The following is a 27,685-nucleotide window of genomic DNA, read 5'->3' on the forward strand; positions in this document are numbered from 1 at the left end:
ATTAGCATGGTTTCAGGATCTGGGCAATATTAGGTCCTACAAGGTTCTAGCCACAGAAGGCAGATCTGAAAAATTTAAAGGGGAAAAAAGAGGATATTAATATGATTCCAGGGTAGGTGGGGTGGAAGACATAGGTAGGTCTTCTAATTTAATGAGTAGTAACTATTTTATAAACACTTTCACAAATATAGTATTGGTTTCTTAAATAATTTTTATTTCCTTTAATTGCAAACTTTCAAGGGCACAAATTTTTATACTATTTTCAAATTTCAAATTATATATGGATTTTAAATGTCATTTGTAAAGTTTAAACTATGTTTGAAAGTGCAGAGGAAAAAGTAAGACTTACTCATATCCATATTTTCCAGATATATCTATCACCATTTCTGCTCCCAGCTTATTCTGAGAATGTTCAAATGAAAGTTCCTTCCAAATGAACTCAATACTTGCAATGTTTCCAATGTTAATGTCTGCATCAATTAAATTTGTATAAGTCATGCCTGGTTTCAGTGTTCCACTGTAAAGAGAAAAATAAAACTCATAAGCTTGCACTGGGTATTCACAATGCTGAAGTTGAAGACAACATCTGTGTGTACCATGGAAGAGAAAGTTTCATTTCCTGGCATTTGCTTATAGGAGATTTATTCTTTCCATTCACTTTGGTCAGCCTCTCAGAATAGCATGAGTCTGAAGCTTGAAAAAAGGGTGAGGTAAATGCGAAGCTTGACTAGGTGATTTTTAGGGCAGGAGTACTCCATAATAAAAGATCTGGTCTTGGCTCTGTGGCATCAGAAACTAGATTTTATTGATACCAGGAAATGATCAAATTACCAATGATAGACTAAATTCACACAAAACTCATATAAGAACTAGAAGCCTGTTTATCAGCTCACAATGGTGAAATGCTTCCTTTTTATTAACCAAAATGTTCTCCTACCCTTTCCCTGGTACCTTCTTCATCTGTATGAAAGAATTGGGTAACCAAACTAATGATAAAAAAGGTATTTTGGTGAGTGTGGAAATAGAGCAGAGAGAAGTAGATTGTCTTGAGACATAAGGCATATTTTATGCACGCCAAAATTAGACCAGATGAGATTTCTTTATCGCTGCTATTTCCTTATTCCTTTGTTAATGTATTGTCTGTCTCCTCTAACTGGAAGGTGGGCTCCATGAGGAGTCAAAGGCTCCTACCTTTGACTGTCCCAGCACATATCATATATCTGTGGGTACTACTTAGAGAGCTTATTAGAAATTTGGCAATTTATATAAATGTCTTAATTTGCATGGAATCTATAAAAATAAAAGAGATCTACCCAAATTTGTATAACATTAATGGACTGGATTAAAAATATATTTTGTTTCCTGTCAATTTTTTCCCCCTTGCTTTATTAGTTAGATCTGTATTTTCATGTTATCATTTCCTAACGTTTTCTGCTTGTAGCTGGAACTGTAGATATTATGATTTCTATTTTATATTTGGAAAATATATAGTAAAAAGAAAAGTTAACTATAACAAGATAGCTGGTGGTATTGTAGGAAAAGAAAAGACTGAGCCTTACTGAGCCAGACGAACACGAGAACTGAGTGCAGCACTGTTACCTGCCAGGTCCTCGTCCTTACCTGCCTGACAACCCCAAACTCCCCTGTCTTCTCTGTTGTTCCACCTACACGGAGAAATATGCTTCCTTGAGTGACATTGTTTCCATCAAGTTTGACAGACAATTTGTGCCTCCAACCTGGAAATAAAGAGAAAGAAGGGTTAAAAACACACGGAAAGCATGACATCCTGGCTACTTTAATGTAAATACAACTTTCAAGGTTAAAGTGGAACAGGGCTGTTCACGTCCATGAAAAAATACAACTTTATATAGCTCGAGTGAATTTGGTGAGAAATTATATTTTAAAAAACATAAACATTCACATTTTGATTTTGTAAATGTAAATAGCTTAACAATATTTTTTAAAGAAAATTCTTTAATTTTCCAGACATTTTTATAACTTTAAGAAAATGTGTGTCTTTTCTCATCCATTAAATTTGTATTCTGTGGCACGTATGCTTTCTGTAGCCAAGTTTTAATTTGCCATAGTTTGACAACTAATCCAGAAAAAAATCTAGAAAACCTATTGAGCAATAAGGTCTGTGCTTTTAAAATGACTTAGAGGCAAAGTAAACTGTCCCTTCCTCTCCTGCAGGGCTATGTACTAGGAATGCCCAGCCAATACAGGTCTGGGTCAGCACAAAGCCTGTCAATAGGATAAATCCCTTGCAAATGGTCAAGTGTAACTTAAAAACATCTAGAGTTAAATAGATCATTTATTCTGAATTCTGAAATTGTTGTATGCTTAATAACACAGAAAAAAATGCAATTCTTCATAAAATTGTCTGAAAAGCCTCTGAAAGGGGAAAAATTTTACTACAGAGAATTTTCAAACTGTGAGTTAATCATTGCCAAACAGCTCCCTTTCCCTCCCCAGCCCATTCCACTGCAGTATGGCTCCCACTGTCACCTCTCCATTGAAATCCCAAGCTCAGCAATGATGGAATTGGTGGCTCACCCCTAGAGCCCCTTTGGGCCCCTGTCTCATCTGACCTTTCAGCATATTTGGTGCAGTGAATCCCTCCCTTCCTCATCATCTTTCTTGCCCTAGCTCCCACACAGCTTTATATTTTCTCTCTATTCATTCCTCAGTCTCCTTCACAGGGGCCTCTTTCTCTGCTCTCTTTCTTCTCATTTGACACAGTCTTCTTGGGTAATTACATCGTCCACTTTCATAGCTTAGATTACTGTCTAAATGCTTAAATCTGTAACTGTAGACCACATCTCCAGAGGCCGAGACCCATATCTAACTGTACACGCCCAAGTCCTAAGGGCATCTCAGACCTAACATGTTAGAAACTGAGCCATCAACTTACTCCAAACCAGCCTCTCTGCCTGTGTTACCAAGTTCAGCAAACGGCACACCATCCACCCAGCTAGAATCATCCTTGACTTCTCCATTTTCTGCATCCCTCAAATCCATTCACCCAGTTCCCTTTTGCTTCTACCTGCCCAGAGATAAAGCCCAAACCTCCCACATGGAGCACAATTTCATTATTTGATCCAATTTACCTCTCCCACCTTGTCTCGTGTTACCTTCCTCCTGGCCTCTACAATCCAAGCAGGGGGATCTTCTTTCAGTTCCAGCTCTCTCTTACCTCCAGGCATTTTCATATGCAGTTCCTTCTACCTGGAATACTCCATTTCCTTCTCCCTCTTACTCACTTTTCAGGAGTCAGCTTGGAAATCACCTCCCCTCAGAAGGCTCCCCTGATCTGGTTACAGAAGTTCCTCCTTTGAACATCTCCCAAAAGAAAGTTTATTACTCAGGATTGAAACTGATTTTTTTTTTTTTTTTTTTTTTGCTTTCACCCTGGCCTAAGCTCACTGTACTGTTCTTCACTGCATCCTCGGAGTCTGGCCCAATGCCCACTTATTTAGTAGACACTCAGTAAAAACTGTTGAATTTTTAAAGATAAGTGCCTTAAAGCATTACAATAAAATTCAGCTACAATACTTACGGGCAAATGGGGAAAGAGTCCCTGTGTTTAAAAAATAATACGATCTATTAGGCTTCATTTTTTTGAGGTGAAATCTATCAGCAAAATGACCCATCGTTGGGCAACCTTCCTTGCGACAAAGGAAGCAATTTCCCTGGTGACAGAAAATAAGAGGTAATCAGAAATGTTCACCTTCAATAAACTCAGGATGTATTATTAAACTATCAGAAATGTTTGGAATCTAAATAAAGTATATATGCATTTAAAAATGACTAAGTTGCCTAACAGACCACCCTGCCTGTTTGCAAAAACAAAACTTAATAAAACAAAAACAATTGAGGGAAAAGAAAAAGGGCCTGTTAGAAAAATTAGTAAATGATATGAATAAACAATCCACAGAAGACGAAACTCAAATAGTCAATAACTATGTAAAAAGATACTCAATCATACTAGTTGTCAGGAACGTGCTAATTAAAGCAACATACAATTTCATACTCAGCAGATTCACAAAAATTAAGACAATCGGCAACACCAAGCATGGGTAAGACATGGAGTGGGGAATTCTCATTTGCTTCTTATGGGAATATAAATTAACAGACATTGCAGACAGACATTTGGTAATGTCCAATAAAGATGGAAATGCACATAATGCTTTGACAATTTCACTTCTATTATATGTCATAAAGAAACTTCTACACAAGCACATAAGGCAATATGCAAAGGGGTTCATTGCAAAATTGCTTTTAATAACAAAAATTGCAAACAACCAAAATGCACATTAGTAGGGGAATGAATAAATAAATTGTGGCCGATTCCTACAAAATAAATACAATAGGTCTATAAACATCAATGTAGATCTTAAATTTATAAAATTTAATTTAAAAACAAATTCAGAAAGATACTTACAGTATGATACTATTTATATGATATATGTATATTGATTTGCTTCAAAGTCTGCCTTAGGGAAGGGCATTAAGGAAATGTAAGGTACTTCAATTTTATCTGTATGTTTTAAAATCTAAAGCAAAACTAACAAAACATTAACTTAAAAAAATCTGGGTAGCAGTGTTGGAGTATTTTCTATTTTAGGTTTTGAACTTTTAGATTTTTAAACTATGGACACTTAGGCTAGGACTATAGTAAAGCACCCCATTTAAAGCTCCATTTTTAATGAATAAAAATACTAACAACATAACAAGGGCTCATATTTACTGAGTGCTTACCATGTGCAAGGCACTGTTTGAAGGACTTTATATGCATTTAGGTCAATTAATCGTTACAAAGTCCCTTATTATTATAATGCTTTTAGTTTCCTTATTTAGCAGATCAGGAAACTAAAGCCCAGAGAAGTAAACAATTTGTCCAATGTTGCATGTCTATCAAGTGATGGAGCAAGAATGTGAATCAGACAGCCTGGCACTAAAACCCCTCCTTATTTTATTTTACTTATTTTTTTAAAATTTCATCTCATTTTTTATGACTGTTGGGTAAAAGTACAATAAAACATGTCAAGGAAATTGACTTGATGTTCTCTAGTTTGTTGCCATAATTAGCATCCATGTGGCACAGGAGCCTATGGTTCTCCAGTTTAGCAGATTGAACCCCACTAACTCTGAATCCACTGTGACTCTGAGAACCTGCTTCCTTCCACCTGCCTTTGGTGTAGTAAATGTCAGGATCCATTTAGCCATTCAGAGCAGCATCTGGAGCTTGAAGAAGGTTTTGAGGAAGTGCCAGTGGTTGGATGGCAAGCTTTCCAAGAACAGCAGTTCATCAGCCACGATATGAGTAAGGACAACTTGCTCAGGAAACTGAGAAGACAGCCTGAGGGCTCACTCACCGTGCCCTGTAAAAGGAGGGAAATGATTTTTCCTGTCCCAACACTGTACTTATTCACAAAATGCTATTACTTACAACACACCTCGGGTGGAAACCCCACATTTTTCTTCCCTGATAAAACAGGGGGTAGGTCACTAAAGCACAAGCAGGAAAATCTTTCCACCTCCCACTACAAAATAGATTTTCTTTCTCCTTTCCATAATGATAACCAAATGAAAAATATGTTCAGCTCAGATCTGGTACCACGTGCTTTATGACTCGAGCAAAATCAGATTTGGTATTTTGTAATGTATTGATCTGCATGGAGCTCCTGTGAGCTATCTACGCCTCAGTTCTGCTCTGTATAAATAATTAAATTTTAATAAAAATAATTTTCATGTTCCAAGTAAATGGTAATATGTTTCATTGTAGCTATTGATTGGTTCAGGCTTCTCGGGGTATCTTTGAGGATGACATTTAAAATATATACACACAAAAATTTTTGCCCTTTTAGATAGCAGCATCTAATTATGGCATAACAAATGGCCAAAAAAGCAAAATTGGATATAATTCAAAAGAGCCAAAACAACCAGAATACTAATAGTTGGTTTAGTTATTTAAGCCCTCCAGCAACCCCAGTTACTGTTCAGCACTCAGCACAGAAAGAATCTATTAGTTCCCAAAATGGCAGATGCATTTTTTTGCTACATACTCAATGCTCTAATTTTTAGTTGGCTGATCATGCTTCAAAAAATGACTTGCTAATTAAATTACACTGCAAAACGTTTTACTTACTGCTTTGAAAGATTTGTAGGATCTACAAGGATAAGCAATAAATGCATCGGGATTGAGAATGCTTTCAGCATAAAAGCGATGACTTCGGGCATGGTTGCAATCAAAGAAGGAAAACACTTCTGTGAAAACAATTTCCAATTAACTGGTAGCAATGAACTGATTAACTGATAGTATGAACCATTTCTTAGAAAAAGTAATTTTAAATGATAGTTTTTTGGCTTGGGTCTAGGTCACCAGACCTTGTGTGTAAGCTTGGATATTCCACATTTATCAATATTACATATCATTTTCTTGTACATAAGAATTCTTCGTGTGACTCTAAAGGGACATTCAAGCAGGATAAGTAAACAAATGCAAATGTAGGTGACTGTGCTCTGACACTAATATCCCCAACACTTCCCAGACCTCGGATGCAAGCACTTAGAGCTTTGAGTACCATTGTGCACATAGCATCTCCGCCTTAGACCAGTTAATTCTCTGTCTCCCTGTTTCTGCAGGAATGACTGAACTCCCTCCTATTCAGTCACAGAACAGCCAGCAAGGTTAAGCAGTGCACACCTTCAGCTGAGCTTCCAGGTGAGACAGGTGGGAGGTACTGTAAAGAATGTTACAGACAAATTAGTTTTGCCATTGTCAGGCACAACATTACTGCCACTAATAGGATTATTGCAATAATACATAAAGGTTCTAAGTACATTTGTGCATTCTCAAGTTATCATAGAATTCCAGTCATTTATACTCTCTTTTCCTTACATAAAAACATTTTTACTCTTTGACATGGACAGTTCTTCCAATGACCTACCCAGTTTGGCTGACTTTTGAGAAACCAGATTTTGGTTTTAGTGTATGTGGTAAATCACTTATCTATAATTGTGGCCTCCAAAGAATCACTCCTTCCTAGGTCCTCACCCCTTTGCAATATCATGTTACTATTCTTCCCTTCAGGAGATGGAGTTGTTTTTGTTTTTGTTTTTTCCCTTCTGGGTTGGGGTTACAGGCTAGTCTTGTGACTTCTTTGACCAGTAGGAACTGACACTGTGCAAGTTCCAGGGCCTTGGCCTTCAGAGACCTTCCAGCATCTACTCTTACTCTCTTGGAACCCAGCCTCCATGTTAAGAAATTCAAGTTAACTGGCTGCGGAGAGAAGCTCTGAAGGATAACAGACCACTTAGAGAGGAGAGCTAGTGCCAAGACCCCAGACATGGAAGGCCATCTTGGACCTTCCCACTCAGCTTAGCCCAGCCCAGCTTCCAGCTGGATGCAATCACATGCATTCGCCCAATGGACACATCACAAAGCAGAATCTCGGCAGAACTCTGCCTGCATCTTGAGGCTTAGAATCATGGGCAATAAAACCATTATTCTCTTAAGCCACTATGGTTCATTATGCAATAGATAACTGAGACAGCATAATTTCAGAAATGCAACATAGCAGAGATAAAGAATTGGCATCATTTTTAAAAAGGAGGACTTCTCTTACATCAGGTTTCTTTACATACAGATTTATATTCATAACTAATTGTGATTTAGACAAGATGGTTCATTAGAATATTGGGAGCTATGAATTTTAAAAGTAAATGGTTTCTTAGTAATAAATATAATGTAACATAGAATATCTTGAAGCTTAAAAGTCATCTAAAGACTTAACATGAATGATAAATGTGCTTTTAATCCAATAAAGTTGTAGGAATTGTATCTCAAAATGATAGCTTATGATAAATGTATGTTTTATTTGAATTCATTCTTTTATAGAATATCAAGTGCTCAGTATATAACACTTAATATAGTTATGTAAAGGAGTCTTATGATCTATATTTTATCCTAATAGAACTAATTTTAAATCATAATATGGCAAATAGTGAGAGAGAGAAGTTTTATAATAGGCCTTTTTTGAATGAATTTCGCTTACCTGCACTAGGTAGAATTGGCTTTTAATTCTCATTTTGAGTATCTGTAGTTTCACCAGTTTTTTTTTTAAGTAGTCATTGCAAACAGATATTTCTAATTACATTTACTCTTTCAGAACAGCTATTAAAACTTCATAACTTATCTCTAGTGAAGAGGAAATTCGAGTTACTCTCAATGTCACGATCTGTGTATCTTTCCTCTACAACAGCCAAATGGAAGATAAAATAATTATATCATCTAGCTATTCTGACCACATGGGATCAGGTGATGGGATATTTAGAATCATCCAGATATTTATTATGTCATCACACATTATATTACTGTGCATTATTATATATTATGTATATTTCATTATTTACATGATGACGATGTGTAGAGATAGGGAGAAATGGAACTCCCAAATAATAACTTTTTGGTGTCTTTTAATTAAGTGCCTTATAGATATTATTATTATTATTATTGGAAACCACTTTAAAAGGTTAAATATTATTTGTTTAATTTGTGATTAATTTAATTTGTGACTCAGAGTGATTCTGTTAAAAGGCAAGTCAAACCATGTCCCTCTCTGCTCAAAATCCTCCCATGGCTCCCCTCTCACTTGAGTAAAAGCTGAAGTCTTTACTATAGTCCATAAGGTTATGTATTATCTCCCTCTGCCCTGTTCCTTCTCTAACTTAATGTCCTACTACTCTCCTGTCTTTCACTTCATTTCAGCCACAATAGGCTCCTCACTGCCATGAACTTCACAGGCTCCTGCCCCAGGCCCTTTGCATTTGCTATTCCCATCCCTCAGCCTGGAATGCCTAACTGGCTAACTCCTTCAGGTCATCTTTTCAGTAAGGACTTCCTGGCCACCCTAACAAAAATCTCCTTCCCCTACGTCACCCCCACTGTCACCAACACATCATATTCCTATTACATGCTTTGTTTTGTCTCTTAGCACTTATTCTATTCTTGTTTTTCTAGCAAATTAGAATATTAGCTCCATCAGGGAGGGACTTCTGTCTTTTGTATGCATTCCTACATCTGCTATTCCTAGAATAATGCTTGGCACATAGTAAGCACTCAACACATATTTGTTGGATGAACACATCCTCCTTGTTCCTATTGAGTGAGCACAACATGCTAGACATTCTGTTAGACCCTGGGGTTGCAAAGGTAACTAAGACGTGGACCCTGACCTTGCAGATCTCACAACTGCTGGGAACTTCATACATGCAACTGTATTTTGGGCTAAAATATATTTTTATATTATATTATATACAAAAGGATATGGATTCTATCCAAGCAGGGAGCTCACTGAATTTATAACAGCAGTCCTCATATTTTAGAAAGTATTTAGCGTCCTTGTAAATATTGAGATCAAATTTAAATAAAGGTGTAATTAAATCTTCACATCCTGGCATGTGCTTCCCTCCATTTGGGTAAAAGTCAAGGTGACCACAAGCATTAATAGTTCCAACACCTGAAATTTAAAAAAGCAGGATAAACGCTTCTAAAATTCTCCTCCATGCTTCAGTGTAGTTTCAGTTTGTGTTAAAAACTTACCAAGCTCGAAGAGGAAGCGAACTTCATTTGTATGAATAACATCAACAGAGTTGGCATCTGAGAGGTCCAGCCTGACTTCATTTGGAGTGTTGTGGAAACCCGGCCCAGTTGCGTCCAACCCTAGGAAAAAGCATAATGTGTATTAAACTAAGACATACAAAAGTACATTGATAGTACATGGATAGTGTTGTTATTTTGGAAGGATAGATGGTGAATGCAAGGTATTCTTTCTTATATGATTTATGTAGGTCAAACACCACTCAGCATGAGGGACAGATACATAAACTGTAGGGTCTGTTTACATTTATAAATGCAGGGTCTGTATATACTGCAACGTCAGATTCCTACACACAAGTGAGGCTGTGTCTAGACAATGCCAAAATAGCTAACGAAGTCAGACAAGTCAAGGTGGCTATTCTAGGATCTGTACATGGAATACCATACATATAACTAAGGTTATGGATTGTAGACCATCTTAAAAGCAACATTTATATGTAAAAATATAAAAATAAAAGATGAGAGCTCTTCAAAATGTAAAGATGGATCTCAAAGCAACACAGTTAAAATAAAAGAATCATAGTCCTCAACTAAGGCTCACTTAGTTCCATTCATTATATGACAAACAAAACCCTGAAGCCCAGGGAAGTGAAGGGACTTGACAAGGTCAGCATATGTTAGGTGCAAAATGGACCAGGAGCCTGGTGGCCAGACTCTCAACCCATTGTCTGCTGTTCAAATGTCTACTAAAACAAAGGTAAGATATCTAGGGTCTTTAAAATGTTATGATCATTCACATAACTCCTCATTTACACATTTGACAATTATTTATCAAGCACTTACTATGTGCCAGGAACAGGGTTCAGCACCTGGGTACAAGGAGTAAGGTCTAGCCTTGTCCTCCAGGAGCTTTCTGTTTGGTGGGGAAGGCACTACAATGCAGTGTGCTCAATGCTGAGACAGGTGAGCACAGGTGTTATGCAAGTACAGAGAAGCAACATGTAACCCAATTTTGGGAAACTAGGACTTGCGTCTGCTGGAGATGAGAAATACAAGCAGAGATGTGAGGGAATAGAAGGCCAGCCAGGGTGAAGATGGGGTCAGCAGCATCCTGGGAAGAGGATAGAGAATATACGTGACCAACAGGCGAGAGGGTTAACCACATTTGGGAAACTGTAACTAGCTTTCAAGGGCTGGTGCGTAGAGTTTTAGAATTTGGTGAAAGATGAAGATAGCATTTTAAGCAGGAGCCAGATGTAACCTGAGCCACGATGAGTTTGGACATGACCTGGTTGTCGATGGGCAGCTCTTACAAGTTTGCAGAAGGGAAGATTTCCGGTCAGATTTGTATTTTAGCAAAGTCTCTTTGCTGTTCAGTGGAGACTGGGTCCCAGAGTGGAGAGGACTCAGAGCTGAGCTGCAGCTGACCCTTGGGAAAATGCGGCATGAGTGAGACATGAAAGTGCCACAGCTGTGGGGTGTGTATTACTTCAGCACAACAGCCTGTCATACGATTCAGGTTTTGTTTATATTTTTCTGGTTAATATAAGTATGGAGAGAGAAATGACAGAATGAGAAGAGGAGAGGAGAGAAGAGGGGGCCTAGGATAGAACCTTGAAGAATACCAACGAGTAAGGGAAGGCGAAAGAAAAGGCACCTGCAAGGGAGCCTGGAAAGAAGCTGTCAGACAAGAACAAAGACAACCAAGAAGATGGGGAACCACAGGAGCCAAGAGGAGAGGGTGTTCCAACAGCACAGAGGGGCCAGCGGGTCAAATTCTGCAGAGGGGCCAAGGAAGATAAAGATGGGGAAGGTCTGGGAGAGTCCCACTAAAAAGTCAGAGTGCAGGGAAGGGATACAATTAAGTATCATCCTCAAAACCCTAATTCATAGGGTTCACTCTGCAACTTGTTTTTAGACTTAACAGTGTATCCAGGGGCAATATTCAAAGTGTTCACAACTGCAATGGCATGAGCCTTAAACAAACCAGTTCAGCATTGCCAGCTGCGCTGGGTGAGCAGGACCAGCATCAGGGCTCTATCTCATTCTGTGTATTAGTTGGTATGGAACTGCAAAGCATGGAATGCGTCATAATTCAGTCAACCATCCCCGACAGGTGGACGATCACAGCTTCCATTCCTTTGCCACCACAGATAACGCCGCGGTGAACACCCTTGAACGTGGATTTACACACTCACACTTTGGAAGCGTTTCAGGTTTTGGTTTGGGGGAGTCACATTTTCTCCTGTCTTACATTTGCTTCTGCAACTTCCTTTGGCATTCAGATACTTGACATTTTGTGCATAAACAAATATGTAAACAAACCCAAGGCCCATCTGCAGGGCTGACTTACCAGTTATCCTTCCAAGGCCTGGCGTCCTTGACCCAGCTTCCCCAGCCAGATGAGCTCCCAAGCTGTGGCCAATCAAGTGCACTTTAGAAGGGGAATATCCAAATATTTTCTGATAGGATTTTTTCAAAGGAAAACAGAACAACTATTTTTAAAAGAGCAGGTAGAATGGTTGAAATAGGCTTAAAATGAAAAAGGAGCTGACATGTTTCTCCCTCTCACACCCCAGATGGGGACTGGTAAAGTGACAAAGCGACCCCATGTTCACCTCCATCCTTATCCAGCTGAAGCAGAGAGCATCGGGTGGGCTGGAGGAATGCCTTCTGTCAGAGTTCTTCTCCCTGTGCTGAGGGGCCTCACAGTCCTCGGGAACAGGAAGGAGAACAGCCCAGTGACCATGTCTGTGGCTTCCAGCCCGTGCCCATCCCTCCTGAGACCCAACCCATCCAGCACGCCCCCAACACAGGTCAAAGGCAGCTCACGCCCACGCTATTATCCACCTTGCCTGTGTCTGTCTTCTCCACTTTAAGGCAACTCTAGCAAATGTCTGGGATGATTTTGGCCTTCAGAAAAAATTTTTAAGACTATTCACAATGAGACTATGTGGCCTGAGAGTTTACACACACACACACACACACACACACACAAGCACAATCAACTTAATGGGGAACAAAGGAGCAAACGTTTTTAGTGTCAGCAGTTTCAGGCTCTCTTCATAATAGTGAAAATCATGCGGTTGCCTTCACTTGGATAAATCTGTCATTTGATCAAATCTTCTATTTATTTTTTCACCAGTAATGACAGTATTATGTGCTGCATTAGGAAGAGTACTTTTACACGTGAATGGCTGCCCCAATGGCCCCTGTCGTTAGGGGTCCTGTCCTCCACTGCTGCCACCATTGAAAATCTCTGCTTGCTTTCTTATCTTTCCCTACAGACTGTGTCTGATATTGGTTCTCACCCTCCTCCCCTTCAGCTTTCTCCTCCTCCTTCCCCATCTACCTGCAACCCTATTCCAGGCACCTGCTTGCCGCAGGGCCAATCCTAGTGTCTTGTGATAAAATGACAGAGAAGGGGGCAGGGAAGAGACTCCTACCTGTTCCTTAGCTGCTCCTTCTGCAGGTCTGGCTCCTGAGTTACTCTCGGGGGCTCCAGGCTCCCTCAGCCTAGACCTTCTCCTGCTCTTCACCTTGGGCTTCCAAGGGGGTGAACAATTCACTGAACATTAAAGTCAGCCAACACTTTCCTCTTCAGTTCAGCAAAATCTCCTCCCAGCTTCCTACAAGCCACTCCTATTTATTTCCTGGACCCTTAAGAGCCTGCAGTTCAGGCCCCAAGATCAAGGAAGAAATTCACAAAAGCTTAGGACTGGTTTTTCTCTGAAGAGGCGATGAATCTGATTTTATCCTTTATGGACAAAGACTCACTCTAAGTTCCTCCTTGTACTCTAGTCTCCCCTGACAGAGTGGGAAGAGTAGACCCCTTCTCCAGGCTGTTTCCTAACTGGGCTCAGTGTTCTACACCACCTTCCCTGACCCACCATCTAAGTGAGCTGCTGCCCCTGTTACTCCCCCTCCCGTTGCCTTGGAATTCTCCACAGCACTGTTTCCAAACGTGGCCAGAGCAGAAACTCTGTCTCACTCACCATGTGCCTTCAGTGCCTGGAACAGAGCCGGGACCACAGCAAGTGCAGAGTGAAATAGTTGTTGGATGGAAGGAGTGAACTCTCCTTAAGAATCTGAAAGCGTCATAAATCTTTAGATTTTACTTCACTGCATTTCACGGTGTGAAATTACTTTCTATTACGGTAGAGCATTTGGAGATTTATAAACGTCTCAAAGTATATCCCTCATAAATAGCAAAGTCTATTTTATTCTTTTAGAAAACGTGTAGGTTAAAGGGTCATGCCTGGACTGGCCCATGGACCTAATTCACTGCCATAGAACCCAGTTTCTGTTGGAAAATGCACTTCACATTCTACACAGATAGCATCCATAAGGCAGAAACAAGTTTCTTCTCTATCATTAAGGATAGGTTTACAGTGTGATGAAAACGAACAGAGGTGGTCCTACCCGCTGACCATGGCAGTAAGCTTGGGGGGGTGGGGAAGGATTTGGTGAGGCGCCTGTGAAGGGACACTGCCACCAAGTGGCACTTTGTAGAACTACAGGCACTTCTTTCACAAGAAGTAACTTCCCTCTTTGGCTATCATACACCAGTGCTTATTATTTGACATGTTCAGTATATGTGTAAACTAATAAAAAAGAACATAGAATCACCCCCAAATTCTTGGTGTTATGATACAAAGTCAGTTAAATATAATTTTAAAAAATCAACAGTTCTTACCACAAGGACATCAATAACATAAGCCACCTCAGCACCAACAATGCGGAGATTGTTTACAGCGTGGATATATTGCAGCAAACCATTAATCCAGTCTAAATTAATGCAGTTCACATCTTCTACTTTTAGGAACACCTAAAAAGATTTATTGTAAGTATTAAAAAGTAAGAATTAAAGAAAACCAAGGTGCCTGAACAACTGATTTCACAATAAGAAATAACATTTGCAGGTATTGAGAACCTATTACATGCTAGGCCCTGTCCTAACCCTTTTACATATATCAACTTAATACTCATTTAAAGAGAAGGAAACCTAGGCACAGATAGGTTAATTAAGTTGCCCATGACCACAGAGCTAGTAAATAGAACCATGATATGATTTCAGACAGCCCGACCTTACCACACGATACACACTTACTACGTTAGCAGTCTATTAACCTTGGTATAAGAGAGGAAAATTAATTTCATGGAGTGAACTTGGAAATGTTTTCCTTAAATTAAATGAGAAATTTATCATACCACTCAATCTTTTGTCAAAGATGAGAATTTACCAAAGAATAATTATAAAAATCTTCCATCATAATCTGTGTGATTCATAATAAGTGAAAATAAATGGGAAATGGGTAATTCATTTGAGGCCTTGAGACATGGACAATGTGAATAACTGAATGGAGAATTTCCATGAATACATTAGTACCTTGCAAAGTACATTCACATTAAACATAAAGCTTTCATACTAGTGTAAAGAAGCGTTTATTCACATCATACATTGCACATGTCTTGCTGCCATTGCCATCTGCTTTCCATCCAGGTATGTTGATATGGGTGATCTTGTCTGTTCCGAAGTGTGAGGCTTGGATAGTTAAATAATTAGCTGCACTGATTTCCTGTTTCAGGTGAAAAGAAATTAAGGTAAAATAATTGAAAATTATTTACTATTTAGTAAAATTATTCTAAATTTGCTCAAAAGTCTTCCTCTAAATTTGATTTTAACAGCCTTCTTTAATTCCTTTTTATCAAAGAAATAGTTACTGCTACATATTGCAAAAGTACCAAGAGATTATTAATGCATTACAAAGTGCAATATACAAATTTAATCATAAAGGAAATAAACATGTTTGGTTTTGAGGCAATGTTTGTAAGACAATGTTGGGTCAGTTTCAATCAGAATTTCAGTAAGCCTTACTTTTGTATAGTATTTTTCAGTTGTCAATATAATTCATGAGAATTACCTTATTGGAGACTTAGAAGCATGCTCCAAAGGTGGCAAAATAGGTTGTCCACCACACTTTATGAATGAGGAATAGAGGTTAGACTTTCACCACATGAAATACAACAGACTATTAAAGATAATTTTATGGGATTATGTTAAATATTGTTTTGTATTTCTTGTACTTTGTTGGATGGTTTTATAACCAAACTCTCAAAGACTTATAGAATGCTACGAATTTAAGTGATTTTGTTATTAAAAGAAAAATTAAAAGTCACAAGTATAAGCAATTCTCTTGAGACAAAATAAAAGCTCTAATCAGCAAATAGCAACTTTGCCAATGGTACTCCTAAACTGAAAAGCAACACATTTAGATACTTATGAAACTGAAACGAAGAGCCTATTACTAGCTACCTGTGTTTAATAGTATATGCAATTAATCATACAACTTACTGACTAAAGTTTCTCCAAGACTGTAAGCAAACGATTATGAGAATCCTAAGTTGGTTTACATGGTAATAATTATAATATAGATAAAACTCATGTCTACCTATGTTGCAAGTACTCTATAGAGTAGCACATTTAACCCTCTCAACACTGTGAGGTAGGTACTAACTTTACAAATTAGGAAGGGGCGTAATGAGAAATCAAGTCACTTGTCCAATAGTACTGCAGCTAATGAGTCCTAGAGAAGGATTCAAACCCACGTGGCCTTTCTCTGAAGTCATGCACTTAACCACTGGGCTTTCAAGTTGTGATCTGATCATACTGACAGGATGCAGAGCAGATGTGGGATTTGTGAGGCAGGTAATAAAATTAATTGTATTGGGGCTTTTTAGGAATCACTTCTCTGCTAAATAATCGAATCCAAGTACAAAGACATTTGTCCATCTGTGTAGCTAAAAGAACCCGATGCTTATTTCAACTCCAGCTGGAGCCCTTTAAACACCTACTATATTCCTGTTTCTACACCAGAAAAACCAGTTTTGGAGAGGCAATTTAGTAGAAAAAGTTTGTCTAGTCTTCCCCTGTCACAAGAACAGTTTGAAGAAGTGGGACCTCGAGCAAGAAGCCTCAAAATGGAAATCTGCCAAGTATTATTGGATCCAAGCATCCTCTGTTGTCACAAAAGCCATTAAGGATTTAGTAAAGTAGAAAAGGGAGAAAAAACATTTTTGTTCACTCTACATTCAATCTAACACACCCCTCTAAAATGACACACTAACCTAGAAAGTGGGAAACTCCAAACAACATCATGGAATCAAAAGAAGCCAACTTGGATTCTGCTGCCACAAGGATGTAAACTAAAAAGGGTGTCAAAAAAGAACATGTTATCCAGAGATAAGGCTGAAGTATTGACGTTTAGCTGGGTGCTGCGGCATTTTCTCTTAACATTCTTATCTTTGAGGGATCATGGAAGCTAACTAGCATGAGATCAATCCATTCTACAAGTGCTGACTACATTCCATGTGATCTCATTTCCAGCGAGTCAAAAATAGTCACCAGTTAGGCATGTTCTAGCCGTGACAAAAATTGCAGGCACAGAAACCACTGTAATTATGCAAGCTATGCATCACAACTAGCAACTGCAATGAGTCACTCCAGGTTAAGCAGTCATGGATTCATGGGAGAAGAAGTTGGTTTTTTTCTTCCAGGAAGGAAACTGAGAAGACCTATGACTCAGAAGACCAAGTTTATTGCAACATGTTTATCCTTGAAAATTCCTTAATTGTTTTTCTCATAAACAAAGGTAATCAAATTTATACAGTACAGCATATGGGTCGAGCCTGGGACAATCCTTGCTTTTAGTATCACACCTTGACTCATCCTACAACCTAGCTGTTATTAAAAACCACTTTAACAGCAAACCCTCAGGTGCCTATTGCAAAATTCAGGTACAGATCTGGTTTGTCACACATGATTCTTTCCAAATGGAAGGGAGTGGGGAAGATGTAGAAAACATTGTTTTTATGGCCCCTTTACTAGGAAAGTATTCGGTTTCTGATGTTCTCTTCATTTCCCTTAGGGCTCAGCTTTGCTTAAAGACTGGTCTTCATCACCTTCTGTTTTAGTGCCTGTGCTCTACAAAGTTCGAGTGCATGTCTCTGTCCAGAAGGATAAAGGATCAACGAGTCTTATGAGGACTGAGGGTCAAGACCAGGGGATACAGTTACTCCTGAACAGAAAAATATACCCTGAAAGTCCTAAATGGACAGAGGTGCCCCCAAATATTTGTGTTACATTTTTTTAAATTGTGGTAAAATACACATAACATAAAAATTACCATTTTAACAATTTTTAAGGGTGAAATTCACTTGCATTAAGTCATTCACATTGTTGTGCAACACATTGCTGTGTATCCCTCTCCAGAACTTTTTCATCATCTCAGACTGAAACTCTGTACCCATTAAAACATAACCCCCATCACCCCCTCCCACAGCCCCTAGTAACTATTATTCTACTTTCTGTCTCTATGAATTTGACTATTTTTGGTATGTTATATAACTGGAATCATATAATATTTGTCCTTTTGTGTTTGGCTTATTCAATTTAGCAAAATGTTTGCAAGGTTCATCCATGTTGCAGCATCTATCAGAATTTCATTTCCTCTTTAGAGCTGAGTAATATTCTTCTCTTTGCTTTTTGATAGTTATAAAAATCAAACTTTTGATGACACTTTCCTTATAAGTTTCTCTATACCCAAGATAAGGTCTTGTCTTTTCTTCTTTGTTCTAGCTACATCCATCATCTATAGAGCAGATGGTATATTTCAGTAAAGAGCTATGTGTACATATGTATGTGTGAGTCTGATAAGTAGATAGCTATGTCTGCAGGGTGTGAAGGCATAGAGAAAGGCTGTCTTGGCTGGTGAGACTTGCCCTGCATGTGATGGGTCTGATGGAAAGCAAGCCTCAAGGTTATAGATGCAGGTAAAGACTGGAGATGATCTTGCACCGGGGACTGCTCCTTCCCTGGCCCCCTTTCCCACCTGCTCCCTAAATGTAGATGCTCCACCTGGGTCTAGTATCATGCTTTATTCTCTCCCCTGAGATCTCATGCACTCTGAGTTTCAACTATCACCTCTGGGTAAAAGACTTTTGAATGTATTTCTCCAGCTCTGGACTGCCTGCTAAGCTGTAAGACTAAAATCTTCAATAGTCTGAACAAGCCTCACTTGTCAAAAATTTAACTTTTTCTTTTGCCCTAAATTTTTCAGACAAGAGGGTCCTTTTTCATCCTATCATGCATACATGAAATCTCAGGACAGTTGATGATGTTTAGCATGTCAATTTTCTATTATCATACTCACTCTCATTATCTGGTTCAGGCTAGTTCCCGTGTCTGATCCAAACTGCACTATTGCTTTCTATTCAGTGCTGTCAAATAGAACTTTCTGTGATGATGGAAATATCCTATATTTGCACTGTCCAGTACAGTAGCCACTAGCCATGTGTGGCTATTGAGCACTTGAAATGTGGTTGGTGCAGCTGAAGAACTGAATTTTTAATTTTATTTCAAGAACCACATGTAGCTAGTGACTACAAGCACAGTACTAAAGGGTCTGGCAGTCCCCTCCAGGCTCTTCCAGCTCCAGGCAAGAAAGTACACTGCAGCCAGAGTAAATGTCCTAAAGCCTCTTAAAAACTCACAATGGGTCCTCATGGCTCCCTGGATAATGTCCAAACTCCCCAGGAAGGAGTTACACAAATTGTCTCTAAACTAGTTTTCTAACTAATTCTACATTTAAGGACTTCCTCTCTGCCTCCAGTCTAACCCAACACGTTGTCATTTATCAAACATGCTCTGTTGTCTCTCTCTTTTGTATGTTTGTTCATACCATTTCCCCGCCTCTGCTTTTGCAAACCCTGCCCATCCTTCAGGACCCACCTCAGATCCTCCTCAAAGCCTTTCATTCCCATCCCCACCACCAAGGGGAAGGTAAGCCCTTCCTCATTCTGTTCCCAGAGTCTTTTATTTGTATCTTACATCACAGATCAAAATTTGTGTTGCAATAAAGGTATTTGTTTACATACCTCATTTCCTCAATATAATAAATTTAAGACACTGTCTTGTTTATTCAATTTAGTACATAATAGGTACTGTTGTTTGTTCAGTCTTACATGTGGAAGGTTCCCAATTAATATATTAACTGAATGAAATAGCAAATTTACCTCATATGAAACACATAATCAGAGCAATCTTTATATTTAAATACTAGGACAAATATGAGAAAAACATCTGGCTCACAATACTAAAATGAAATATTTTCCTTTAACTCAACAGTTTATGCCAGAATAGGTTAATGTATCTATGTCTTCTATATCAGCAGCTGCATCTTATATTTTAGAACAATCTATGTGTGAAGGCAGCAAGTTAGTTTACCTGATGGACTTTGGGATTATGTCTAGTGTAAAGCAGAAAGCGAGTGTTTATCTTCTCTGGAGATCAGGGTAAACCTGCCATCTTTCTTGACAAAGTCCCAGTCCATGGTATACCATCTTTAAAGCACCCCACCCTTTCATAGCAAACTTCTCCTGCAGCAAAAAGATAGAGTGTTAGTATTATAGGAACCAGGCCCAGAGAAAGGCTATGTTTCCCACTAAGAGGGTTAACTGAAATTAGTCTTTACTTTAAATAAGTCTGACTCAGGGAGATTCTTTTCAAAAAATGCTCTCCTCTACCCTTCCCTTCCCACCCCTTCTCCATATTATGGCCATGACCGTGTAGATGGCAATTCTGCAGATGAGAGTGTATGGGCTTTAGAATGATACATTCCTGACTTTGTTTAATTATTTTACCTTTTTTGAGTCTCAGTTTCCTCCTCTGTAAAATGGAGATAATACCACTTACCTTACAGCCTGGTTATGAAGACTAAATGAACTATTACACAGGACAGCTCTTGTTAACTGGCCTGAGACATAAGATGGGGTACTATGTCTTCCCTGAGCTTCTGCCTTTTCTTATTAGACTTAAGCCTTTCATGAAAGGGATATTTGTGTCACCAGAGCCTAGCACCATGCCCAGCACATAGCAGGAGTGCAAGAAATGTTTCAGAGAGTACAAGTGAGAGCAAAGTTTCATTTAGTTTTAACCATTTCTTCCTTCTGGAGCTCACTTTACTCATCTCTAAAATGAGAGGTTTGGGGAAAACTAGGTCTTAATCATTTCTTTCATTCACTGGCTCTAATTTATTCTTTCACTATGACCTTACATTTTCATTTTCATTTAATAGCTGAACACAAAAACTAAAAGCTGGTTCTTTCAAAAGATAAACAAAATGGACAAATCTTTAGCTAGACTCACCAAGAAAGAAAGAGAGGACTCAAACAAATAAATCAGAACTGAAAGAGGAGCTATCACTGATACTGCAGAAATACAAAGGATCAAAAGAAGCTACTATGAACAATTATATGCTAGCAAATTGGACAACCTAGAAGAAATGGATAAATTCCTAGGAACACACAACCTATGAAGACTGAATCATGACGAAACAGAAAATCTGAACAGACCAATTACTAAGGAGATTGAATCCGTAATCAAAAAGCTCCCAATAAACAAAGGACCAGATGACTTCACCGGTGAATTCTACCAAACATTCAAAGAAGAATTAATACCAATCCTTCTCAAACTCTTCAAAAAATAGCAGAGGAGGGAACTCTTTCAAACTCATTTTACAAGGCCAGCATTACCCTGATACCAAAACCAGACAAGGATGCCCACAAGAAAAGAAACTTACAGGCTAATATCCCTGATTAACATAGATGCAAAAATCCTCAACAAAATAGAATTCAAAAATACATTAAAAGGATCATACACATGATCAAGTGGGACTTATTCCAGGGATGAAAAGGTGGTTCCACTTCTGCAAATCAGTCAATGTGATACACTACATTAACAAAATAAAGAGTAAAAATCATATGATCATCTCAATAGGTGCAGAAAAGTCATTTGTCAAAATTCAACATCCATTTATGATTAAAAACTCCCAACAAAATGGGTATAGAGGCAACGTACCTCAACATAATAAAGGCCATATATGACAAGCCCACAGCTAACATCATACTCAACAGTGAAAGGCTTAATGTTTTTCCTCTTAGATCAGGAACAAGACAATTATGCCCACTCTCACCACTTTTATTCAACATAGTATTGGAAGTCCTAGCCAGGTCAATTAGGCAAGAAAAATAAATAAAAAGTATCCAAATTGGAAGTATAGGGAAGGAGTAAAACTGTCACTGTTTGCAGATGACATGATAGTATATATAAAAAACCCTAAAGAATCCATCAAAAAACTGTTAGAACTAATCAACAAATTTAGTAGAGTTGCATGATACAAAATTAATATGCAAAAATCAGTTGATTATATACACTAACCAGAAAGAAAAATTAAGAAAACAATACCACTTACAATTGCATCAAAAAGAATAAAGTTTGTAGGAATAAATTTAACCAAAATGCTGAAAGACCTGTACACTGAAAACTCTAAGAAACTGAGGAAAGAAACTGAAGAAGACATGGTAAATGAAAAGATATTCCACATCCATGGATTGGAAGAATTAATATTGTTAAAATTGTCATACTACCCAAAGCAATCTACAGATTCAATGCAATCCCTATCAAAATTACAATGGAATTTTTCACAGAACTAGAACAAACAATCCAAAAATCTGTATGAAACCACAAAAGATCCCAAATAGCCCAAGCAATCTTGAGAAAGAAGAACAAAGCTGGAGGCAGTCACACTATCTAATTTCAAATTATATTACAAAGCTACAGTAATTAAAACAGTATGATATTGACATAAAAACAAACACAGAGATCAGTGGAACAGAATAGAGAGTCCAGAAATAAATGAGGCATATATGGTCAATTAATTTATGACAAGCAAGCAAAGAATATACAATGGAAAAAGGACAGTCTCTTTAATAAATGATGTTGGGAAAACTGGACAGCACATGCAAAGAATGAAAGTGGACCACTATCTTATATAAGACACAAAAATTAACTCAAAATGGATTGAAGACTTGAACATAAGACCTGAAACCATAAAACTCCTTGAAGAAAACATAGGCGGTAAGCTCCTTGACACAGGTCTTGGTGATGATTCTTTGAATCTGACATCAAAAGCATATGCAACAAAAACAAAAATAAACAAGTGGGACTACATCAAACTAAAAAGCTTCTGCACAGCAAAGGAAACCATCAACAAAATGAAAAGGCAACCTACTGAATGGAGAAAATATTTGCAAATCATATATCTGCTAAGGGACTAATATCCAAAATACATAAAAAAACTCATACAACTCAATAGCAAAAAAAAAAAATCTGAATAAAAATAGGCAGAAGATCTGAATAGACATTTTTTTTAAAAAAGGCATACAGATGGCCAACAGGTACATGAAAAGATGCTATACATCATTAATCATCAGGGAAATACAAATCAAGACCTCAATGAGATACCACCTCACACCTGTTAGAATGGCTATTATCAAAAAGACAAGAAATAACAAGGGTTGGCAAGGATGTGGAGAAAAGGGAACCCTCATGCACTGTTGGTGGGAATGTAAATGGGTACAGCCACTATGGAAAACAGCATGGAGGTTCCTTAAAAAATAAAATATAGAACTGCCATATGATCCAGCAAGTCCACTTCTGGGTATACATCTGAAGAAAATAAGAACACTAACTTGAGAAGACGCATGCACCCCCATGTTCATTAGAGTATTATTTACAATAGCAAAACTGATGAATAGAAACTGTGGTATATATGTTTATACAGTGGAATATTATTCATCCATAAAAAATGAAATCTTCCAATTTGCAGCAACATGGATGGACCTCGAAGGTATTATGCTAAATGAAATAAATCAGATAAAGATGATATATCAAGCTCATAGATCAGAGAACAGATTGGTGACTGCCAGAGGCTGGGAGCTGTGGGGGAGGGAGAAACTATTTTTGTGGGGTTTTTTGTTTTGTTTAAATAAATTTTTAAAAAACTTTATTTCATGCTGTTTTTCAGAGGTATAATCTAATCTATAGTTTAATCAATTACAGTTATAATTTATAATTATTCAATTTATTATTATTCAACTTACTGTTATTAAATTGATGATTATATATTCAATTTATGATTATTTATTAGTATAGGTTAGAGCTATTTGAAGACTTGAATTTGAGGATTCTCTTTCCTCACTTACCAAAAAATATTAAAGGAATCTTGATTCTCAAGTCCACTAGATTTTAACTTCCCTGTTTTAGGAAATTTTGTTTTTCTCCATTCCCTAAGAATGAGATTCCACAAAAAGTATAGAGAGAGGATAGGAAATTAAAAATATTTTTAATCAAAGAAATGTTTGTACATTAAAAGAATGTGCAGATGAGCAATAGCACCTGCCCACCCACAAACCCAACCCTCTCCCCAGAGGCAACAACTTAAACACGCCTGCAGTTCCTGTGGTTACCTCCTGTGGTTACCTCTATATAATGTGCTTACACTACCAAGTTTTGATTTATCAACATCAATCACACATGATTTATTAACTTGCTGCAATAATATATGAGGATTTAATCCACCTATTTCCTGAATTATTCAGGGCAAGAAACAGAAACCACACTAGTTATTTTAACTGTGAGAGTTTAATATGATACATCGTTATTAATGAGGTATTGAAGAACTGAAGACAAAAGGAGTAACCTGCAGGGAGAAGCTACCAGAAGGGCTGGTGGAAGACAAAGAAGAGGTGGAGTTATACAAATGTGGAAACTTGCTAGACCCCAGTGGTGTTGGGTGTGTGCAGACTGTACTCCAGAGCTGGTATTCAGGCCCCTGAGGAGGGGTTGCTAGCCGGCTAGGGCTGGGCTTTTTGAGTGGGCACCATGCTTTTGGTTCTGGGAGTATTAGGAAACTGGAACCAGCTGCTGCTTCTGGATGGTTGTTTGTGCTGGACTGAAAAGCCAATGCTGGGAAAGCAGACAGGAACCAGGAGCAAACAGGAAGGAGCACCTCCCTTCTCCTGGAGCCTCAGTGTCCCTCTTGTGTCCCTACTGACAGTGCCTCTCCAGGAATGACTGAAGTGGTGGACCATGTTTGCCATTTCTCAGCGCTGGCAAAGCAAGGGTGGCATGAAGCTGAGGGGCAACAGCTCAATAGCCAGCCTGTCCTGCTCTCCACTTTGTCTCAACTCCTCCTCCAATACAGTCAATAACACTGTTTCCAGCTCATTTATTGACTTCCACTGTAAGCCTAAATAGTCATCTTCTAGGTCTTGATCCATACCTCATATTCCTTATAACTTGACTCCATACCTTTGCAAGACAAAGTTTGAAGAGATACTGTCTCTCCCTCTCTTCCTCCCTTCCATCTTCCAAGGTCTGTCAGCTGCACTTTTACTTTCATACTGTCAAGATGGATAACATTCAGACCTTGTTCTATAATCATAATTAAGTCTTCCATGTTCTGTCTGTACACTGACTCCAAAATATTGAAAATCAGTGAACAGAATTTACATTATTATGACTAGATAAATATTTTTTCCTTTCAGAGCCAGCTAACATGCTATAATTACATTTCCTTCTCTGCACTTCCAATGTTCACATACCCATTGCCTTCAAAGGAGAATCTTCAAACCAACTCTCTTTTCTTATACCTGAATTGCTCCAGATCAGCATCATTTTAGCTGGCTCCATATTCAGATCATGCCTTTTGTGTGTCATTTTTGTTTTCCTGGATTCTCTGGTTGACTTTGTTTCCTCTTGTTGGAAGTGTAAACATGTGTCTTCTTCAATATATCCCTAGTACAGTGTGGCTTCTCAATCAGTATTTCTCCTGCCTGGAAACCATTCTGTTTTTCCTCTTGAAGCCCACATACATCCAGTTCTAATTTGAACCAATGATTTCATATTGGATCATGGCTTTCTAATACAACTGTCTTACTTTTCCTAGAATGTCCAGCTGCCTTAATTTTTTGCATTCCTTGGTCCCCCCTCAACCCTAAATTCTCAACTACATTATTCAGTCTAGGGAAGAGAGTTTGGATTTAGAAGTGAAGATTATTATAAATATTGCATGTTTTCTATGTTTGTAATTTACCAGGGGTATTGATCATCATGCCCTTTTTCCATAAGGCAATAGAAAGGACATAAAGTTAGAAGAAATTAGATGTGATTAAGGAAAGACTGATCAACATCATAAGCTATTAAAATCTCTTAGGAAAAAATAGAAGGATTAATAGTTCTCTAAAAATAACATTTGGTATAAAATTAATAAGTTGAAGTTGGGTCAGTAATTTAAATGGCCCATATAACAAAGGATATAGTTCTAAAAATCATAGAATTAAAGATATTATGTAGCCATTTAAATGTTTACAGAGAATTTGTAATGAAACTTTTAATGAAAGTGAGAATGATATTGTGTTGGTGGGAAAAGACAGATGACAGAACTATGTAGATATGGTTTCATTTAAAATGTATGAGGAAAAAAAAAATTCAAAATAAGTGCACCAAAATATTAACAATGGTGTTAGCGTGATTTTTGTTTTCTTCATTATATTATTTACCTATGGTCTCAAATTTTCAATAATGAATACAAATTACCTTTATAATTTAAAAAAGTCACAAAAGTCTTCACCAAATTATGTCCAGTCTGGTTTCTTTGTGTTATTAATAATAATTAAAATAGCAAAACCAGATTGAGCCCTACGTGTTATATATGTCAAGAAATGAAGACTTAGAAAAAGTGATCATCTTGCTCAATGTTTCATTGCTATTAAGTGGTAGGAATAAAATGAACCATAATGCAGGTCATTCTATCACTAAGTAGAATTAGGAGGTACATTAATTAGCTTTTGCTAGGTTATACTGTGGTAACAGCTAGCCTCCAAATCTCATTGGCTCACAAAAATTAAGGTTCATTTCTTGTTCATATTATATTTTGGCTGCAATGGTTTTAGGTTGGATGTGGCGCTGATTTACCAGTCTTCTTCATTCCAGTATCTAAGCTAATGGAGCAGACCCTGTTCAGAACATGTTGCTCTTGGGGCAGAGGAAAAGGATTTAACAGCTGAACCAGACAAAGACTCTTCAAGCAGGCCTTCAGACTTGGCACTGCTCTCTGCCACGTCATGTGGACAAAGGTGGTGCTGCAGAATCCTCTTTGGGGGAGTGGGGGAGTGAATAATGGGGAACAATAATACAATCTACTGCGGAAAGGTATGCACATTTAAATTTTCATATGCACCACCTTTTGTCATTTTAGTTTGCATTTCTTTACCTATAAACTTGAATATCTTTTTGTGTATTTCTGGCCATTTGTACATCTTCTAATGGGTGAGATTTTCATGCCCTATGCACACTTTTCTAAAGTGTTTCTTTTCTTATTTTATTTTATTTTTTTAGCACTCCATGATTATTTAATTTGATCACTTCAACACCACCATAGGGTTGTGAGGATAGTTCAGGTGAACTGCTAAGAATACAATCGGCCCTTCAGAACTGTGAGCTATAATTATATTTTGTCCCAAATCCTCAGCGTCCATAAAAAGTTGGCCTCTCTGCAGTCTCATTTCTTCATATTTCCGACACACAGACCCTCCCTTGGGACCAGTGTCGCCACCGTCAGACGTGCTCTTCTCTCCCGACTTCTGCCTTTATACCCACCATTCACCAAATGCTACAGACCAGGCTCTGTAGGAAGAAGGTTCCATAAATTCTCTCATTAAAGCCACCAAAAGCCCTTCTGAGGTCGCTTCTACTACTGTTGCCATTTTAGGGAGCAGGAAACAGGCCCTGAGGGTTTGAGCGACTTCCCCGAGGTCACGGAGCTCAAGCAGCGAGCCCACAGCCCACGCTCTTAACCTCTAGCCCTCGGCCTCTTCCCGGGTCGGAGGTGCACCCGCGTCCACTCAAACCCCGCCCTGTCCCCCACTTCCAGTCACTTCCCCACTCTTCCGCGCGCCCATCTCCCCCCACACCTGAGTCAGGCCCCGGGGGGCACGCCCCATCCGTCCTTAGCGGTTTCCCCCTTTTCTCTGGCAGAGACTGAGGGCGAGATCGACGTTGGTGTCCCAGATGCGAGGAGGTCACCCCGAGGTCCTCCGACGGCTGGCCGAAAGGGCGAGCCCCTCACAGCAGTGCGGCAACGCAGTCGGCGTTGCGGAGCGGGGCGCAGCTTTCGGGTC

At 38.4% G+C, this 27,685-nt stretch overlaps 1 protein-coding gene across 1 annotated transcript; it reads right to left on the reverse strand.

Annotated features, from left to right (window-relative positions):
• Position 1: 1 nt before the first annotated feature.
• PNLIPRP3 (pancreatic lipase related protein 3) lies at positions 2 to 26,631 on the reverse strand. The gene is given in 13 exon segments (XM_036829270.1): positions 2 to 65; positions 350 to 517; positions 1,625 to 1,736; positions 3,560 to 3,692; positions 6,152 to 6,272; positions 9,398 to 9,524; positions 9,608 to 9,727; positions 11,958 to 12,066; positions 14,301 to 14,432; positions 15,065 to 15,087; positions 15,090 to 15,183; positions 19,890 to 20,041; positions 26,481 to 26,631. Coding segments are annotated over 13 exon segments (1,506 nt in total).
• Positions 26,632 to 27,685: the final 1,054 nt, after the last annotated feature.

The sequence above is a fragment of the Balaenoptera musculus genome, chromosome 16 (genome assembly GCF_009873245.2).
Source record: "Balaenoptera musculus isolate JJ_BM4_2016_0621 chromosome 16, mBalMus1.pri.v3, whole genome shotgun sequence".
Lineage (NCBI taxonomy): Eukaryota > Metazoa > Chordata > Mammalia > Artiodactyla > Balaenopteridae > Balaenoptera > Balaenoptera musculus.